General features: G+C 36.2%; 1 protein-coding gene across 4 annotated transcripts; it reads right to left on the bottom strand.

The window, feature by feature from the left end:
* Positions 1 to 1600: 1600 nt before the first annotated feature.
* Positions 1601 to 21638, bottom strand: ube3d (ubiquitin protein ligase E3D). 4 transcript variants are annotated; one of them, XM_026284763.1, is made up of 10 exons: positions 21449 to 21638; positions 19529 to 19731; positions 16454 to 16544; positions 16133 to 16346; positions 14314 to 14389; positions 13533 to 13635; positions 13339 to 13447; positions 11874 to 12031; positions 6318 to 6456; positions 1601 to 1704 (listed from the first exon to the last, which is right to left on the bottom strand). In XM_026284763.1, the coding sequence occupies exons 1-10, from the start codon at positions 21523 to 21525 to the stop codon at positions 1684 to 1686; spliced, it is 1191 nt and encodes a 396-aa protein (XP_026140548.1). In that variant the 5' UTR covers positions 21526 to 21638; the 3' UTR covers positions 1601 to 1683. The 4 variants fall into 4 exon arrangements, with proteins under 4 accessions (XP_026140548.1, XP_026140549.1, XP_026140550.1 ...); XM_026284764.1 differs by having other exon boundaries at positions 19529 to 19728; XM_026284765.1 differs by lacking the exons at positions 19529 to 19731; positions 21449 to 21638 and adding an exon at positions 16811 to 17367.
* Positions 21639 to 21839: the final 201 nt, after the last annotated feature.

Raw genomic sequence — 21839 nt, 5'->3', positions numbered from 1 at the left:
CATGATTCTAGCACGATTAGCATGTTACAAAAAAAAAAAAACCTGAATACCGCAAATAAACTTTTTTTTTTTGAGGTAACGGTTTACAATAAGGTCTCATTTGTTAATCGTTTATATAAACTAATGATGAGCGTCACATTTTTTTTTAGAAATTATTAACCTTTCTTAATTTTTTTTTTTTCTAATTTTTTTTGTTTACCGTATGTTCTGGACTATAAGTCGCACTATTTTTCATAGTTTGGCTGGTCCTGTGACTTATAGTCAGGTGCGACTTATTTATCAAAATTAATTTGACATGAACCGAGAGAAATGAACCAAGAGAAAACATTACCGTCTCCAGCCGCGAGAGGGCGCTCTATGCTGCTCAGTTCTCCTGTAGTCTACACTGTAATGTTTTCTCTTGGTTCTAAATAAATGCGACTTATAGTCCAGTGCAACTTATATATTTTTTTATTTTTTTTCTCATCATGAAGTATTTTTGGGCTGATACTCAGGTGCGACTTATAGTCCGAAAAATACAGTATTTTGATTGATGACGTTAACATGTTGAGATTAAAATAAACTAAGATTAGTAAATGCATTAGAAGTAGTTTTCATTGCAAGTTCATAACTAATGTAGGTAACTCAAATTTACAAATGGAACAGTATTGTAGAGTAATACTAAATCAGACTTCAATTTTATTCTGTTTTCGGTTTAATTTTAATATATGTGTGTGTGTGTGTGTGTGTTTCTTTTTGCAAGAACAATTTACAATTATAAACTGTAAACTGACATTTCCAGAATCCCTTTGATGATATTTAATTTCTATAATTGCTTTTCTTCTTAATAGTTATTTTCTCTTTACCTCCCGTGTTATTAATGGTGTTGTTAGCAAATGTTAAAGACACAAATCATATTTGTATCAGCAGAGTGTAAGTAAATAATCCAGATTTTCATTTCAACACTTAAAGATCATGGAATCATCTGAAAGAAGAGTGACCGATCGATGCTATTTTCCTCATGTTCCTCAAGTTTCCTCATGTGAGTGTTCACCAGTGCGAATCAGAGTTCATCCATCTCCATCTTCAGACTGAAGGATCTACTTGAAGAAAGATGATCTTTAAGGATTGAGAGCTATGAAAGCGCTGAAGAAGAACCGACCCAAACGCTTCCATTAAGTTCCTGATGTTTAATATCATCTTCTGGGGGTCTTCCCATAATTTTATCCACTCTGTTTTTATTATGCTATATATTATGTCTTAATAAAATGTCAAAGAAGAGTTTGTGCCATTTCTCCTACAATTAGTGAAGTAGGTCTGTTCACAGTTCACCAGCTCATGTGTTTATGAGCTTATTAACCCTTCAGTGCCACAGCAGCCCTGTCCAAAATATCCCCTCACTGTACTTATAAATACACACACACACACACACACACTCAGCTATCAGAAACATGGTTTAAGAGCGACTGGAGTTATATTTAATGTGCTTGATGGCTATTTAACCTTTTACAGATGGCTAGACAACACCTGTCATCAAAACCCCAGTTAGAAAGATACATGAGCCACTTCGTTCTAATATCCTGCAGACCTTGGTATACTGAGAAGAAGAAGAAGAAAACTCTTTCAGGCTTTTATATAAAAGTGTTTAATGTTTTCATATCTGACTTCTGTGCTGATGAACTGCTCCAGTGGTGTCTGAGCGCATCACATCGTCATGTAGGCCACCTGCAGAGAGAAGATGAACAGACTGGGTTTAGATCACTCTCACAAAGTCTGCAGTCAAATACAATATGTACACTGTGCAAAAAACCCATAGAAGATCTGTAGGACTTACTACATGTCAAAATATGAAGTATATAATATTAATATGCATGAAATACCGCAGTGCAATGTTCTCAACTAGGGTTTAGAATGAACTGGAATTAGTGTAACTCATTATTTCTCCTAATCCTTCATCTCAGTGGACTATTAAATGTTTTTTGTTTTTCCTAAATTGGTTTGAAAATGCATTTAAATGCAGTTATTGTCATGACTTTAGGTCTAAACCAGGGGTGTCAAGCCCAGCAGAGTTTAGATCAAGTCCGTCAGGCTCAACTGAAAGCATGGTTTGTGTGTTGGAGCTAATTCTGCAGGGCTTCAGGACACCCCCGGTCTAAATTAGTGTACTACTGTTTGTCATGCAATGCACTGCATTGTTTCACACTAAGGTTGAAAATAACATTAATTATTTTTAGTGCTTTTGAGGAGTCGTGTCACATACACTACCATATAATTTGTTTAAGATCAATAGGATTTTTTAAAATCTGCATTTGACCAAAAATACAAAAAAAAAAAAAAAACTCATATTGTGAAATATTATTACAAATTAAAATAACTGATTCCCATTTCTATGTGAAAATATATTAAAATGTAATTTATTCCAGTGATCAAAGCTGTATCCAGTCTTCAGAAATCTATTTTTGTGGAAACCGTGATGCATTTTATTCTTTGATGAACAAAGTTCAAAAGAACAGCATTTATTTGCTAAATGCATACATTTAATTTTTTTTATTTTATTTAATTTGAAAAAGAAATGTAACATTATAAATGTCTTTACTGTCACTTTTGATCAATTTGAAGCTTCCTAGCTAAATCATAGCATACATTTCCATAAAAAATTAACCATTTCAAAATCTTACTGACCCCAAAGTCACCTCTCAGATGAGTTACATTTCACAAACAGCTGCATTATCATGTCCAACTGCTGAAGGATTTCTAATTCTGGGATCTTTTCATTTACAATAACAACCTGAAAATTAAAACGTTAGCCACTTAACTTTAAAAACATAAATGTAAAAACTGTGGCAAACAGACAGCAGCCACATTAACCAAATCAGCCTGGAGTCCTGTGAGGGATGATAAACTCTGGCTCAAGGACTCGTCCCTGCTGTGATTCCTCACGGTCTTCAGTGAGCTCACTTCCACTAACTCATGCACAGCATCAAACAGACTGTCAGCCAGCAGTATTTCAATTACATACATCAGAGCTACTGATGAGAGGGTCCTACATCACTGGAGTTTATATACCCTAGCGTTCAAAGGTGCATGATCAGGATTTCCTTTCTTCTTTTTTTGGCAAGAAATTAATACTTTTATTCAGCAAGGATGCACTACACTACTCAAGAGTGACAGTAAAGACATTCATAATGTGACAAAAGACTTCTACTTCCATTCCAATAGGCTAAATGCAGTTCTTTTGAATCCTAAAACAATTAAATTTATGTATTTAACAATAGAATATTTTGTGGTACAATGGTTTCTAGCATTGATAATAATCAGAAATGTTTCTTGAGCAGCAAATCAACATATAACAATGATTTCTGAAGATCATGTGACACTGAAGACTCGAGGAATAATGCTGAAAAATTGAATTACTATTTCACAGTAATATTGTTTTTAAAGTATTTGTAATGAAATAAATGCAGCGTGGTGAGCAGAATTTTTTTTTTTTCAAAAACATTAAAAATCATATCAAGTTTTAACATTTGAACAGTAGTGTGTGTATATATAAAACATAGATAGTTTAGCTAGAAAGTAAATTAGAAATATGTTTAATTTGATGCAAACCAAACACTGTAACATATGTCAATTCTTCCATTACTTCTAAAACGGATCTCTATGCTCCGATTCGTTCAGATATTAGCTGAATCAACTTCCCACAAAACACTGGAAAACATCTGTTCATGTAAACCTGATCAACGATAACCTTTTATATCTATATAGGTCAGTTGTTTGCGTGTGTCTGCTTGCTCTCAGCACAATAAAGGCACAGAACGAGATGTACACAGCATTCCCAGAGGCATGTGTGCTTGACGATGCCTGTCTGCCCTTTTATCATCAGAGCACTACAAAAACTGGCAGGATGAGTGATAGTTTTCCACTCGATGGAGAAAGTTGCCTGCAACAGCAACGGCAGAGCAAACACATGTTGCTAGCGAGAAACAAGGTCAAAACAAACCACGGCAACAAAAGAAGGACCAAAAAAGACGTTTGTTTAATGTGACGCAAAGCTTGCAGCATGTAAATCTCCTTATTAATGACCTGAGATGAACAGGCTTGCATTGTTTGATTGAGTTGCTGCCTTTGTAGAGTGCTCCCAATTTATTAGGTTCTGTTTCAGTTAGAATATTCTCTGTTACACTGTGATTGTTTTTTTGGTTTGTTTGTTTATGTATTTAATCATTTATATATATATATATTTATATATATATATATATATATATATATATATATATATATATATATATATATATATATATATATATATATATATATATATATATATATATATATATATATATACCCAGCAACATTCTTAATGAAAAATAACATAATAAGCGCTAATATATAAATAAATAAAAAAACTCCACGTGTAACACATAATTATTGATTATTAACAATTGTTGTCAGACTTGTTCCCTCACACCTCAAGTTTTGCAGACCCTACAGAAATCCAAGGAATTTCTGCACACCACTTGTAAAAGTTTCCTCTTTATCAGCTTATTTTTCTCTCAGTAATAATGTAAATGGAAATCTAGATTCTTTTGAAGAGGATAAAGCTGCACATCAGCATCAGCATTGGGTCAAGTCCTGAAACTCTTCACAGGGAGGTGGGGGGGGGGACTGCCAGGAGACAGCCGTTTTGTTTCCTTAATTGGGAGCAAATATGCTGGAGAAACAACAGAAACTGAGGCAAGAGTTTCAACCAGGCTATCTGCCTGATACCAATGCACATCTGCTTCAAAGAGATTCTTTTGCATGCAAAGGCATTTCAGTTTAAGCAATACGGAGAAGAGCTACTGATGTCAGCTTAGCTGAAGGTGGGCAATTAAAAATGCTGTCAAATAGGGTGATGGGAAACAAAACTTTCAGAAAAAAACATATGAAATATATAGAAGGTAGTAAGAAGAGCCTTGTTATAATCCATCCTTATTCTGCTGGATTCTTTAACATTGCAAACCACCAGATGTTTCTGTCTATCCTCCTGTCCATATCCTCACCATTATGGTCTTGCCTCATAGTGAGATAATTCATAGTATTTTACTAGGAAGAGGTGTTTAAGTCATATCAACTAGCCATTGAGGTACCTCAGGGCTCGGTATGTGGCCCCCTTTTTTTCCTCAATGTTAATTTATGGGACATTCAGGAACATGGAATTGTCTACTGCTCTTACGCCAATGAAACACAGCTATACATCTTTACTGAGGCAACCAGTGACTGTATGGATCGCAGTTTAACAACTTAACCAGTATATTTGCTTTACTCTTACATCATTTAAGGACAACATGATCAAACTCACTTTATCCACATTTTCCACTGTGGGAGTAATCTATTTTCTGCGAATGACTATTCACCATTTCCTGTGCAAGACTTTAGATTAATTAGCAGCAGTAGGTTACTAAATAGAAACATTTTGTGTTCATTTTTTTTTTATTCTCAAAGACGGGCAGACGCTGACTTTAATTTTATGATTCACCAAGCACCACGGTTTCAGCTAACCTACATCATGGATAGCCTACCTACATCTTTGATAGCCTGGGGGTGCGTAAATGAACAGCAAAATTTTATTTTGAGGTGAACTATCACTTTAAAATAAGGTGGATGGAATGCTTCGGTGATGGTATATTTTTTTAGGACCAAAACTCAGAAACAAGTTTGCATTTTTGAACTTCTGTTTAGTTAAACTTCTGGTTCTTTCAGAAGTCTATAGGTTTTTTAATGGTTTGTTTTTAAATACCTGAAATTATGAACGGGATTAACACAAGCTCACAATAATTTCATGCTGATTTGATGGCATAAAATACATCAGTATAAAATAGAAAAGTATCTTAATAAAGGTGGTTGCTATCAAATGTCTAAATGGGACTACACAGGTTGCTGGACATTAAAAATCACACACTGAGCAGTTGCTTTTATAGCCTTATTGTGTTAAACATTGTGTTCATTTGTAAAGACTATCATAATAAACAAACCGTTTAACATTCATTAACTTTTGTTGGCTTCAGAGCTTATTTTCTGCAATAGGCTACTATAAAACTACTACAGCTATCACTACAGCACTCTATTATACGGTTTCTTTACTGTGTCGTGACTCGTGCTTATAGTACATTTGTACCCTAGTCTGTTCTTTTCTAGACAATTTTGGAATTTTGTATCATTTATCATATTATTGTTGTAGTAGATTTGGATAAAAGCATCTCCTAAATGAATAAATATAACTGAAAGAACAAGGAATAAAGAAGTCTAATGACTAAGCAGTCACATGTTCTGGCATGCGTGTGGTCAGAGCGGTATGTGACCTGATATGACTTCATGAAGCGCAGGAATGTAGGCAGTCTGGAGGTGCTGGACATCAGAAGCTTCTGGAGCTCCTCACATGAGCTCTGAGGGAGCGGCAGAGGATGAACACCAATGTCCTTCTCCCAGACATCCACCACACTAGAAACAGAGGAAGATGAACGAGAGAGGGAAATGAAGGCACACATTTCTCATGCTGCTCTTGCCAGAATCATTTCTCAAATCTGAGCTGAATGAAGCTGGAGGCCATTTACATGTACTTGGATTTTTAGGAAACAAACAAAGAGAGGGTTTCACTTGCATTATCATCAGAACAGTAAAATTAGCAATATCACTAATTCACTTATTATTACTCAATTAGTGATCTGAAATAGTGCACCATCTTAAATCGTTTTTATTTACCTGTTGTTTATTTTCAAGTTTAAAGAAGAAGAAAAATCCACATTTTCAAACTGGTTTCAAATTTTTAGGCACCATTGGATCATTTATTTATATTTTATATAAAAAAAGGAATAAATAAAAAACAAATGCATATCGTATAAACAATATTAATTACACACACACACACACACACACACACGTTTGTTTTTGTGTAAAGTGTGTTCATCCCATAGGCGTAATGGTTTTTATACTATACAAACTGTATATTCTATGGCCCTACACCTAACCCTAACCCTCACTGGAAACTTTGTGCATTTTTACTTTCTCAAAAAAACTAATTCTGTATGATTTATAAGCATTTTGAAAAATGGGGACATGGGTTATGTCTTCATAAGTCACACTGTCCTTGTAATACCTGTGTCATACCCATGTCATTATACAGAGTTGTGTCCTGATACGTCACAAAAACAAGAGCACGCACACACACGTATCCCCGACTCTTAATGCATGTTTCTGGAGCATCAGTGAGTGTTTAAACCTTCTGTAATAGTTACATACGAGTCACTCAGGTGTCCTCTGTGTGAAAATGGACCTCAAAATCATACAGTCATTGTTGGAAAGGGTTCAATTACACAAAAATGCAGGAAAAACAAAGATTTTTGTGGGAGCTGAAGGATTTTTCTGAAGAACAGCAGACAGTTTAACTGACAAAAAGGTACTAAACAAACTAAACAAAAAAAACCCCCGCTGTGGATCATTCAGGTAACAACACACAGTTACTTTAATTATTATTTTACCTTGTGGAATATTTGTAATCTGATGTCACATGGACTACTTTGATGATGTTTTTCTTACCTTTCTGGACATGGACAGTAGACCGTACACACAGCTTCAATGGAGGGACTGAGAGCTCTCGGACTAAATCTAAACTATCTTAAACTGTGTTCAGAAGATAAACAGAGGTCTCACGGGTTTGGAACGACATGAGGGTGAGTTATTAATGACATAATTTAGATTTTTGGATGAACTAACCCTTTAATAAAGGAATAAACTGTTCTGTATTATATTAGTTGACATTTTCTTTGTCCAAATGGCACAGTGAACAGCTCTGGTGTTTCTGTTCAGGCAGCTAAAGCCTCTGAACCAATAAAAATAGGTTTTGGTGAGCTAGAACAAATATTCTCAGGAACACGGACTGAAGGTGCAAACAGAAAGCGTTACTTCCTCTGTGCCACAACTCTGCACCCGCAGAAGCAGCTGGACCTGAACTGACAGTTTGAAACAGTACTGTATTAATCATGTCACAGTAATCTGTCAATACGCTGCACTGCAGACGGCCGAGCGAGCGGAGAAACGGAGAGACTTATGTCCTGACACACATTATGGAGATGATCTATTCAGGACACTTCACTGACATTTACCCATCTGTGCTGCGACTCCACAGAAAGCGCACATGCAGCACAAACGCTGGAGAAGCCCAGAGAGACAAGCATCTTACACTACCACAAGCAGCGTTTTCAGACACTCTTGTACCATTTGGTCAATTACACAACAGTAATTAATTCTGATGAGTACTTCTGATATCAGACACAATGTTCTACTTCAAAGTGCAATGGGAAGTCTGAGCTAAGACTGTGCCTCCAATGAAACGGTTGCTCGTTTACAAGATCTTCATTATTTAAGTCAGTCATCTCTTAAAGGATTAGTTCTCCCAAAAATGGAAATGAGCTTAATAATGTTTCCTTTAGTGAAAAAGGAGAGAAATCTGCACAGACCAAGCACTGTTACAAGCAAAAACGGTACAAAAAAGCTCTAAACAAATATGTTGGGTGGGTTTTGATGTTTGATCACAACATGGACTTATTCACTGGAGGAAACGTTATTAGGTTATTAGAGACGGATTAAAGTTATAACATCCTGATGATGGATTAGTTTCTTACGAACATGCATCTTTTGTCTTCTCCAGATGTTAACTGGAGGATCCAGTGCGGTGGATTATTGTGATGTTTTTATCAGCTGTTTGGATTCTTATTCTGACGGCACCCATTCACTCCAGAGCATGCAATGCTACATTTCTCCAAATCTGATGAAGAATTTGGACAGCTTCTTCGATGGTTTGTGGGTGAGCATATTTACAGAAAATTTTGATTTTGGGGTAGACAATTCATTTTAAATATCTGAAGCCAAACAACGACAAGGTTTCCCCCAAAATATCTGAACAGAGCAGTGTTCACACCAAAGGAAAAATTTCTATTTCTAGCTTGGATCATAATTTATAAAGGTCCAGGCTCAGTCATGGCACAGAAGTGATGAAAAATCACACTGGAAGGACAGGAAAAATAAAATAAACATAAGTTAAATCACCTGTAAGGAAAACAACTAGCAAACTAAGCCTCAACCGTGCACTGTTTGTTGATTGGATGATGAGCTTGAAGTCAACTGTAAAAAAGGGGCGGAGTCAAAGTGCACTAAATTATTGGATATGTCCCATAGTCTTCACTAGAGAGAAGCCTGCCATTTCACATGAATTAAAATTTACATGCACAGATTAACTGTTTACAACAGCATGCAACAGCATACAGAGATAATATAGTGAATATAGTGAATTTCCATTTCATATTAACTTCAAAATTTCCCAGGCTAATTACAATGAACAACTAGTCATTAAATTTCCCAAATTTCCCAAGGTCCATAGCATTAAATCTTTCATGGTTAGAGTAACTTAAATATTTAAATACATAACAGTGAAAGCTATAGTGGAAACTGTGCGATGTTTGTCAGCCAGTAGTGATTCTGCTTTACTTCTGATGTTATATAGTTCATAATCCGACACCAATTAGCTTAAAAAACCTGACAGCAATCAGCAAACTTGAACTTAACCGCCAAGCTGTGTCACGGATGAGCGTAAAGAGCTCTGCTGATTATAATGGGGGTAATTTAGTGTTTGTTGTGTTGTGATGTACTGCTGACATCCTGAACAGACGTTATGTGACTGTAGGTCGTTTGTGGTTGCCGTCCAATGTTGCAACTTGCTTTATAATTACACTGTTCAACTCACTGTGCTCATATGTGTGTTTCAAGTCCCACTTTAGATTGGGGACCAGTGCTCACTATTAACTTAACTATGACTTTTGCTTTAATAAACTCTTAATTTGCTGCTTAATTTGTAAGATAGTTGTTAAATTTAAGTATGGGGCAGGACAAAGAGATCTAAAATATGGTCGTGCAGAATAAGGCATTAATATGTGCTTTATAAGTACTTACAAATAGTCTATATGCTAGTAATGCGCATGCTAAGTGTTACATATTTAATTTACCGGATGTCTTGCATCTTAAAAAACAGAAATTCTGCTGATTTCCAAAAAAAGGCCTGATATTATCGCGTTTGATTATACTGATGATAACAACTTTCCATCGTGTACAGTTTTTCACAAAATAAGAATGAACATATTTTATAATTACATTCATTAGCTTTAACATGGTTCAAAAATATCAAAACCAAAAATAAGTATTTAAAAATATATTATTCAACTTTTCAAAATAAGCTTTTGGTCCACAAAATATATAATCTTCTGTCATGCAGATGCAGCAGAACACATCTGGCTCATTTGTGCATTTTCTTCTGTCACTGGCCAACGTTTGAGTTTTGAAACCAGGATTAAGCATATAACATGGTATTGTTTCATTCCTAATCCTGACATGTGAAAATGGGCTGTATTCTGGTTCAGAGGAAGACAGGAACCATGTCTTTGTAGCAGTTCTTTCTGCTGATTAAGGCAGAATACAAGACTTCACCTTACAAATGATTGTCAAAAATGCTACAAAATGCATCATGTTTTCTGTGAAAGTGCGACTTGCTTTAGCAAAACAGAAACTATGTTTGGATTTTAAAATTCATTCAGCAAATATGATGCAGGTTGGTGTTATTTATTGCTGGATTATATACCATTAATATGGCATAAAAATGCTTTATTAGTTTAGTTTTTTACATCAGTCAGTCACTTGCTGTCTAAATGAGCAGCTTCTGGCCAGACTGAACTGCAACGCCGAGCAGACATTATGTAAGCAGTCAAAAGTCTGGTTCCTGTAACACTATCGTCTATTTAGCATAAAGGCTCGGGGCCTGTATATGAGCATCATGAATCATTTGATCCGCACCTCTACTTACAGCGTGGAGGAGAGACGATTCAGCACAGGGAAGGAAAACAGCAGAATGAATGTACACTTGAAATAAAGGTGAGCGAGACGAGGTAAGAGGAGTAGAGAGTCGTGACGACCTTCTGGTGTCAGAGACACAGTGAAGTGCAGAGCGCACACCCACAATCCCTCTGTGATCACAGCATCCTCAAGCTCTTAGCATGGGAACATTACACATCTCCGGGAGGGATCAGAGCACTTCTCTCAGCTTGTGCATTTACAGATCAACACTTTTTACAGCTGTACTTCCTTCAGTTTATTATTAATACTTCTTTCTGGTATTTTAAACATTTCTGTAAAGACAAAAACAAAAATTATGTCTCAGATGCAACTATTTGAAAATGTGGAATTTGTGGTTGCAAAAAATCTAAATACTGAGAAAATCATCTTTAAAGTTGTCCAAATAAAGTTTTTAGCAATGCATATTGCTAATCAAAAATTAAGTTTTGATATATTTACAGTAGGAAATTTACAAAATATCTTCATGAAACATGATCTCTACTTAATATCCTAATGATTTTTGGCATAAAAGAAAAATCTATAATTTTGACCCATTCAATTTTTGGCTAATGCTACAAATATACTGATTTAAATATAAATATGCTCCAGGGTCACAAATAAGTATACCTTCATTTTTTTTATTCCATTGTGCAAACAGGCTTTCATACTACTCCGATACACTCTGATAAACCTAATAATGAATTTTATTTTATTTTATACTGGATAGGAGTTACTTCTTTTATTCTCTAAAAAAAGACACTGAAAAAATATGTATTTTTCTTGTTTAAAGGCTAACTAACTTTACAGGTGTTTATGCTTTATGTTGTCCCAATATTATTTTACCAAGGTTTAAAAGTGGTCTACAAATATATTAACACAGGGCGCATCCATTTCTAAATTAGACTACAACACCCATGAGATTTAGATATGGACATTAATATGAGTGATAAGCGCAGATGTCAGGGTGAACTATGACTTACTCTTGGAGTTTGCTGTCAGAGCAGAGGATGTACAGCACTTTGACTGCTTGAGCGGCCCGACATGACTGATGCTCTCCGGGATGATCCTTGTCTGCGGATATGAAGCTGTCGCCCCCTGGAAATGAGGCGACCAGGGTGTCCGTGTTCAGAAGCCACAGCTGATAATTAAAAGAGAAAAGAAATTACCTGAAGAGCAGATTTGAAGGGGACATAATGAGTAAAATAAGTCTCCTGGTTTCAGAGTTTTCTCTTTTGGATCGACTGCTTTCATGGCAGAGAAACGGTTCAGTTAAAGGTTAACAACAAACTTTGACGTCGGCTTGACAAAGCTGTTAGTAATAACTCCCGTTTGAAGATTTTACTTTAAGTCAATAAATTGTTATTAACGTGGTCTTACACAATGCAAAACTGTTTAAGCAAATTGCTAGCATGATTCAACATGCTGCTAACATGTTTTAGCACAATTGCCAGCATAATTGAACATGTCGTAACAAGTTTGGTGGCATGTTTCAACACATTGCAAGTATGTTTTAGCACACTGCTAGCATGATTTAGCACATTGTTAGCATGTTTTAACATGCTGTTAGCACCTTTTATGTTTTAACCCACTGCTAAGATGATTTTGCACATTAGTAGCATGTTTAGCACATTGCTAACATGAAATAGCATGTTGCTACCCAGTTTTAACAGTTTGGTAGCATGTTTCAACACAATGCAAGTATTCTTTAGCACATTGCTAGCATGATTTAACTTGGCTTTGTCAAACCAACGTAAAGTTAGTTGAAGTGTTGACACAGAGGGAAGGAAACATATTATCCAAAATATTATTTAGCTGAAGCTCAAAAAGATGGTGCAAAATGTTTAGCAAGGGATCCAGAATAACTCTGACTATGTTTACATGCACTTTAATAATACAATAACAATATTATAAAATTAACCTCATGTCAATGCAATACTTTGATCAAATTGATAAGATTTAGCTCCTATAGCAATCATAACTGCAGTAAAACAAGTAGTGTTTGCTGATTTTAACAGGCATGTTAACACTTTAATCGCTTCTATTCCACTGTGCCAAAGTGTGCATGTGTTTGTAAGGTACACAGTACAAATTAGGCATTTTGTTTATTTAATGCAGTAAACTGATCAAAACGGTTGCATTGGGATTTGTGAATACTAGCGGTAGAATAATGAAAGTTGCATGCAACAGGATGCTAAACATCTGTTAAGTCCCTGCTCTAATTATTGGAAATCATCACATTATTTTACACATGTAACAAAATTAACCTTTTTGTACATATACACTGAAACATTTTGAAAGGATTCACAGAAAAAAAAGCTAGAAAACCATTTTTCATGAAGAAAATGGCTTGTAAATTTAAAAGATGCAAGACTGAAAAGGCATCTTCTAATTTATTATTATTTATTTTATTTTTTTATAAAGTGTATGAGGTTTTAATGTCTGTACCAAAATCACAGCTCTGTCATCTGGGTTCTGGATGGAAAAGCGAAATGTATTCTGTGCGGATGACAGCTCGACCAGCCGGGACGCTAGCGTTCGCTCCAGGAATCTCTGCCTGCATGAGACACAATCAAAACCTCTCTGACTCGATATGATCTACAGATGACAAAAACACCAATGAATCAAATGAACCCGCTTACCTTTCTGAATTAGGCTGGGACACTAAACTGAGCCGTGTTAGATCACACTTTCCATCTTCACGTGGCTTTACTAATATTTCAGTTATGTAAATCTTCAGCACCTCTGAAACACAAAAGACAGTCAAATATATTAAACACAGAAAATTGCACATTATCAACAGCTGGAGGTGCGAGATTATGAGAAATTACCTCTCGGATAGAAACACGTATTGCTTTCTTGTAATAAAGAACAAAGTTATAATGTAATTCTGAGCTCAAGAATAGTTTTCCAGGCCAAATACTGTAGTCTGAATACATACAGTAAAGACAATGTTCTGATCTCAAGACAATTATTAATAGCCTACACATTAATAATTCTCTTCATTCACTCCTGTTTTGTCTAAACACAAGTATAAGTGTGTAATTAATCTACAATGCGGAGCTCAATTAACCTGATTTAGCGTTCCTGATGTGGGTTTGTGAAGTGGTATCATTGCTCTTTTGTTGTTTTTGATTGCTTCCACTGTTCTCATTTGTAAGTCTCTTTGGATAAAAGCTTCTGTTAAATGAATAAATGTAATGTAAAATAATCAGACTATTTTTGCTTCAAAAGCACAGCACTTTTATAAATACCCAAGGGTCAATAACATAACGTTTCGGAGCATATTAAAGCTGCTAATGTAAAAAAAGAATGGCCAATATACATCATGGTTAATGGACGACATCATGATTTATATATAGATAAGCTGTGGTTTTCTCCGTGTAGAGTGACTCAATGGTGTGTTCCCACATCATCGCTCACCTGCGGTCACTTCCTGTCCCAGCACCGCAGAGCAGCTCCTGCAGGACACCATCACACGCTTGCTGCTGCGCCCATGCTGCGGACACACACACACACACACACACACACACACACGCACACGTCACAGGCTGCTCTATACAGCAGTGGTTACATGCTAACACATGACAGATGGAGTCAGTTCACTCCAGAGGCATATTCATAACACACTCAGCTATCTGAAGTGTGATTTAAACCTTTTCTATCGTCAGCTTCAGATGAAAACTTCAATGGAGTTATATCAACTTTTTTTTTTTTTTTTACCATTTGTAATTGTTTACTAGATTCCTACCATTCCAACATATTATGAAACTTATTCTGAAAAAAAAAAAATTGTCTTTAAATTTACAGGAAATATAAACTATGGTTCAAAAGTTTGGGTTTCAGTAGGATATTTAAAACAAAATTACCATATTTTCCGGACTATAAGTCGCACTTTTTTAATTTTTTGGCTGGTCCTGCGACTTATAGTCAGGTGCAACTTATTTATCAAAATTAATTTGACATGAACCAACAGAAATGAACCAATAGAAAACACTACTCTCTACAGCCGCCAGAGGGCGCTCTATGCTGCTCAGTGCTCCTGTAGTCTACACTGAAGACATAGAGCGCGCTCTCGCAGCTGGAGACGGTAATGTTTTATCTTGTTTCTAAATAAATGCAACGTATACTCAGGTGCGACTTATAGTCCGAATAATATGGTAATTATTTTATTCACCAATGATGAATTTAAGGACATTTATAATCTTATATTAAAAAGATGTTCCAAAAGCAGAAAGCTGTTTTCAACATTGATAATATTTAGAAATGTTTCTTGAGCAGTAAATCATCATATTATTCTGATTTCTGAAGATCATGTGACACTGAAGACTGGAGTAATGATGCTGAAAATACAGCGGAGCATCACAGAAATAAATTACAGTTTAACAGATATTCACAGAGAAAATAGTTATTTTTAACAGTAATAATATTTCTCAATATTGCTGTTTTTATTCAATTTTTGATCAAATAAATGCAGCCTTAATGAGCAGAAGAGACTTAATTAAAAATTAAATAATCAATCTTACCCATTCTAAACTTTGAAATAAATAAAAGCTTAATTCGAAATGTCATTGGTTAGTTTATGAAGAACTGCAAACCCATTTTTGGGTGACAAAATAACTAGCCCAGCTTATTTTTTTTAAGTTAAATCTGCAGTCGTGTGACTTGCTATTTTGGAAAATTGCAGACCTCATGTAACACGAGCAGAAAATAAAACATTCTCATGTAATGCTTATTCTGACCTCCTGAGACTGAACGCTTCTTTTCACTAAGCATTTGTTTTAAAAAAGTGTTTCACACTCCTGCACAAAAACTGCAAGTCATTTTTCAACTTGTTTTCAAACTTCTGCTTCGACTGTAATATGCACTTTTTTTTAAATGTTTTGATTAGATCAACAGGAAAGCCGACAACTGAAGTGGTGCTGAAGTCATTAAGGTTTGAGAAGTGCTGGAAAGTGTGTTTTTATCTCCTCGGCATGGCCTTGAGAAAGAGAATCAGTCCCTGTTAAAGACATGAGCGCTTCTCCTCCACAGCTCGACCGAGCGTAATGTTTTTAAGAGTGGATTTCCTCCCGCCTCTTCAGCCTTTATTGTGATGAAAGGAAGCCGTCCTCCTCCTCTGTCCCCCTCAGGCTGTGTAAGTCAGATCTGTGCGCTTCTACAACTGTGTGAGTCTTCGTGTGAAGAGCTCAGGTGTTTAGCACCTAATTGAATCATGCATCTCTAAACCCCCACAGCTCACCTCTGCAGAGGCTTTCTGAAGCGTGCTCTCTTCCCGTACGAGGGTCTGCTCACAGCTGCTGTCCCGAGCCAGCAGAAGAAACGTGTCCCCGAGCAGACAGTCTCCGTCTCGCGGGAGCAGCTTCCTGTTGGCGAAGGGATCCGGGTGGCAGCACCAGTCGTCCACTAATGCATTCCAGTTTCCATTGGGCAGAGGAAGCACTCGCCCAAAAGCCCTGTAGGAGTCAGAAGATAGTCTGATGATAGCTGAACACCGTGCATCACTATCCTTCGATGCATTACTTCACCAAATCAATGGAAATAAGAAGGCATGAATAGTAACCTGTCTTGAAGCACCATGGAGCCACAAGACTGGCACAGGAAGGAGTACGTCTCAGCGACCCGCAGCTGTCCAATCACACTGCACGGAGCTTCTGCAGAGGAAACACACAACACACTGAACTGAACACATGATGCTGGTTTGGATCACCAATGATTCATCTGATGATACTGATTAGATCTGTAGAGAGCACAGTGTTCATTCAAATTAAAATATTTCTATTTGTACTCACTGATAATATAATTTTTGTAAATATTTATATTTAGCTTTAATTTGTTTTTATTTCATCTTCAGTAATGTTGGCACTCCCACTTAAAGGGTGCCTTCACACCTGCCTCATTTAGTTCGGTTGAATCGTACCAGAGTTCGTTTCCCCGTTTGGTGCGGTTCGTTTGGGCAGGGGTGAAAGCAGCGATCGCAAACCTGCTTGAAGAGGTGGTCTCTGTACGCTTTCAAACGAACTCTGGAGCGGATCGGTTGTGGTGAGAATGTGATCCGACCTCGAACAGACCCAACTGCAAAAAGTACTGATCATTTTTGGACTAAACCAGCTGCCGTAGTCAGCTGCGTTGTGCACTATGGGATGAGGAATTGTTTGTTGACAGTTTGCACTTTAGCATGGCAGCTCGTGGACAAACTGGTGCGGAGCCTCATAGAAATTTGGTCAGATGACCATGAGCATGTCAGAGTCAAGAAGAAGTGATTCCCGCTCACCGTTTGCAGTGCATTAGAACGTTGTTTTCAAGCCGCATCCGCGCTTCATTATAGAAATGTATTTTTTGCATATTGTGGTGTATACAAACAATGTATTAGATTATGTCCAGGGACAAAACCAGCCCGCGCAGTCGTGTTGTGACCGTGTTGTTTGCTGGTTTTTACTCTTGTATTGGATATTCCCACACGTAAATTCTGACCAATTGAAAAGCAGTTAAGGAAATACGTCATGGCCAATGAGTGATGTGGATGTTGTCATGTGACTGCATTTTGGTTCGTTTAAACTAGTTCGGACCAAAGCAATCAGTGTGGTGTGAAAAGGAACCAAAAAAAGCTGAAAAATGCTGCAATGTATAATTGTTTGCCCTTGGTTTGGACCAAATGAACCGAACTAGAGATGTGGAAGCACCCTAACACTGTATTTCAGTTACTAGCCAAGGCAACATTATTAATCTCTGTTTAGAAGCTTTTAGTGTTTTATCGGAAATGTATATTTAGTCTTATTTGAGCTTTATTTCAATTAACAATCAGTTTTGGTTAACAATAATAATAATAATAACGCTGTTATAGAGCATTGTAAAGATTGTCAGATATAATATAAACCATAAAGAAAAAAAAAAAAATACTGGGAGAAATAGGTTTGAGTCTGCTTAATCTGATGTGTTCTGACATAATATTCATATTTTATTTATTAATATTTTTTTTCTTCACATTTTAAATTAAAATAATTCTATTTAGCTTTATTTTCAGTTTTACTAATTTTAGTACTTCAACTTACACTTTTTTTGTATACTGATCAATTCCTTGCATAATCATATGACAAAAACAGTATACATAATGCTAAAACAGTCAGCTCATTTATTTTCATTTCAGTTTTAGCTTTAGTAATTTTAATACTTTCAGTGATTTGCCAAACACAATGTCAACATTTCTCATTTCCAGTGTTTTAGGTTTTCCATCTAATATCCATATTTTATTTTATGCAAGCTTCATTTAAACTAACATTTAGTTTCAGTTAACAATAACAACATTGCAAAGACTGTTAAATATAACACAGATAGTATACCTGATAAAGTAAGTTGTAACTTAAACTGGTTTTCTGGGATCAAGAGGTTTGAGTCAGCTGACTCGGAGTTGTTCTGACATGAAGTAAAGCTCAGGCTCAGAGCATCAGCTCACGCTACTGGAGTTCACTTTGTTCTTCATTGTTCTCGGTTAATCTGGTGTGTGTGTGTGTGTGTCTGTGCATGCTTCATTAATACTTACATTGCTGAAGGAAATCCAATGAGAATCAAATAAGAGTGCAGTGCACACACACACACACACACACACACACACACACACACACACACACACACACAGAAAGTTTGGGAACAGAATGATTTTTAAATGTTTTTACAGGAGTTTCTTCTGCTCATCAAGGCTGCATTAATTTGTTAAAAAATGCAAGAATAAATGTAATATTGTGAAATATTATTATGATGTAAAATAATGTTTTTCTCTTTTAATATATATAAAAATGTAATTTATTTCTGTGATGTGCAGCTGTATTTTCAGCATCATTCCTCCAGTCTTCAGTGTCACATGATCTTCAGAAATCATTCTGATATGAGGATTTATTTATTATTAGTGTTGAAACTTTTGTGCTGCTTCAGGTTTTTGGGAACCTGTGATACTTTTTCCAGGATTCTTTTATGAATAAAAAGATAAAAAGGAGCATTTATTTAAAAAATAAATATTTTCTAACAATACACACTACGGTTCAAAAGTTTGGGGTCAGTAAATTTTTATTCTTTCTTTTTTCTGAAAGAAATTAAAACTTTTATTCAGCAAGGATGTGTTAAATTAAGAAGATGTCATAGCGGAGATTTATATTGTTAGAAAAGATTTCTATTTTGAATAAATTCTGTTCTTTTTAACTTTTTATTCATCAAACAATCCTAAAAAAAAAAAGTATCACGGTTTCCAAATAAATATTTGTCAGCACTGTTTCCAACATTGATAACTCTAATAATAAATCATCATAATTTCATGATTTCTGAAGATCATGTGACACTGAAGACTGGAGGAAGGATGCTGAAAATACAGCGGTGCATCAGAGAAATAAATTACAGTTTACAGTATATTAAAAAAGAAACCTTTATTTTATATTGTAAAAACATTTAGCAAGATTACAGTTTTATTTCTGTATTTTTGAGCTGAAGAGACTTCTTTAAAAACATTCCAAGTCTTACCGATCACAAACTTTTGAGCGGTGGTGTATATATACATTACTTGTATCATATCACAAAGCACAGTGTAGATCTTGTGTTAGAGCGGACTAAAGAGATCAGGATGTGTTTGTGGGTAACGATGCGTGTGTACCTGTGAGGCACTCCACCCTGAGCCTCAGTCTGAACTGGGACTCGTGCTGAGTTTGATCTGGACTCCTCTGACTCCACGTCTCCTCCAGACGCACAGCAGACGGCAGATGCACCTCGTAGCTCCTGGCAGGGGTCTGGACGCTCAGGAGCGAGTCTGCTTTACCCTCCACCCTCACATCTGCATCATCCCTGACTGCGTCACTGCTGAGGAGCACAGAGAGGACCACAGCGCTCAAACACTCATGATCAGAAGTTTGTCCACGCAAGCCTCTGTGATATTCTTCAGTCAACATTTAATTTAAAGTCTCCTTTAATAAGCGGGTATGCGTGTTTCTGTAACAATCAAACACTACCAGAAAAGATTCAGCATGAACAGCTGTAAAAAAAAAAAAAAGAAAAAAAAAAGAAAAGAAAAATTAACAAAAAATGGCTAATTTAAAAAGATACATTTCAACTGTACCACCTTATTGTCCACATTATTATATAATTATGCATGCACAGTTAAAAGGTTCATTTTAATGGGCAAATTACACAAAGCATTTAGGTTTCTATAAATCTAGTTCTGACACGAGGACTTCTGGCAAAACATAAAAACTAAAAAGTGAGCTGTGGCCAAAACAACTTTTTATTTGAACATTGTCCAACAGTGACATCTGCTGCTATACTCCTGCACTGCTGATTGTTTGAGTGTTCAACAGGACTGTAGTGAATAATCCTCCGATTATATGTTAACAAGGACAGTATACCAGACATGATTATATTCATATTATTCTATTGCTGTTGTTGTTATGTGATCAATCTTAGCGTGCGCTCTGAACATGTACATCACTGCATAATTACCAGAGCAAAAACAGTAATCAGGCTTTGCTGCTAATCAGTGTCCTGTCAGTAGTTTATTGCTGCTTCACCAGGGGCGTAGCAAGCTTTTCAAAAGTGTGGGGGATGGATGCGGTTTGTTTATAAACAATAAAAATGATGAACACATTGACAGAGGGGTACAAAATGCAGGGCTCAAAGTTCTCTGGCACTGTGCGGGATTTCCGGCTTGACGCGTTTGGCTGGGAAAAAAATAATCCTACATTAAAAAAAGAAAAGAAAAAAAATCAGAAAAGGGGAGAAAAAAACGCAAAATCAGAAAAGGGGAGAAAAAACGCAAAATCAGAAAAGGGGAGAAAAAAACGCAAAATCAGAAAAGGGGAGAAAAAAACGCAAAATCAGAAAAGGGGAGAAAAAAACGCAAAATCAGAAAAGGAGAGAAAAAAACGCCCACACAAAAGCTTTTTCTCTGGTGGTATAAATAATGTAACAATTTACTGTTTTTAAACATTAAAATAATATACACTTTAATTTCATAGTTCTTCAACAGGTATGCAAACAATATCCCAAATAATAGCAATTAGCATTAGTCTAAAAAACGAAATATAATACCGAAAACACTCGACATGTCAACAAAACGATTAACAGAACATCTTCCCAAACACATATGAAGCTTAATTAAAAACCTCTAAAGCATAAACACTCATTCAAAGTACCTGGAAAAGGGAGATGTAAATAACCATAATTTCCCGCCTCCTCAGCACGAGCTGACCGATAACACCCCAAGAGAGGCGGGACTTAAGGCAGAACAGCCAATCATCAGCCGATCACACTCACACACACTGCGGCGAGCGCAGACACAGAGCGGTCAGAGAAACGGAGGAACGACTGTAGTAAGGCGTAAGGCGTTTGTGCAAAACTGCGGAAAAACTGCAGAAAATGTGCGGGTGTCGAACCCTCTCACCGGGAAAAGTGTGGGTGTTAAAACCCCCACATCCCCCACGGGTGCGACGCCCCTGTGCTTCACTCATATTCTGTGATGAACCGCTGAACTCAACATTAATAACTGAACGAGCATGAATAGAGACATAAACCCGCACTTTACCGGATGAACAAGAGGCCGCTCTGCAGCTTCTGTCTGAGCTCCAAAAAGACGAGGTCTTCTTGCGCAGTCTTTTCCATTATATCCCTTACCAGAAAATATATCTATATTACAGAACTAATTCATGTATCGACTCTACTGAAGAATCCCACGCGACACGAAAAAACAACGTGACATTAAATATCCGCGACACCGTCGTGACGTCAGGAGAAATACATTTTTTCAAATTAAAAGTCTTCAATAAACCGTTTTATTGACACTCATATAAAAAAACACTGTCTAATCAGTATTTATCAAGAAAGACATATTAACTAACTAAATAAATAACTAAAGAATTGTCTAGAACACACGAGAAGGAGCTTGAATACGTTTTATGTAATATAATAAAATATAA

The sequence above is a fragment of the Carassius auratus genome, chromosome 16 (genome assembly GCF_003368295.1).
Source record: "Carassius auratus strain Wakin chromosome 16, ASM336829v1, whole genome shotgun sequence".
NCBI classification, from domain to species: Eukaryota; Metazoa; Chordata; class Actinopteri; order Cypriniformes; family Cyprinidae; genus Carassius; species Carassius auratus.
Note: the sequence above shows the minus strand (reverse complement) of the source record. Positions and strands in the feature narration are given on the sequence as shown.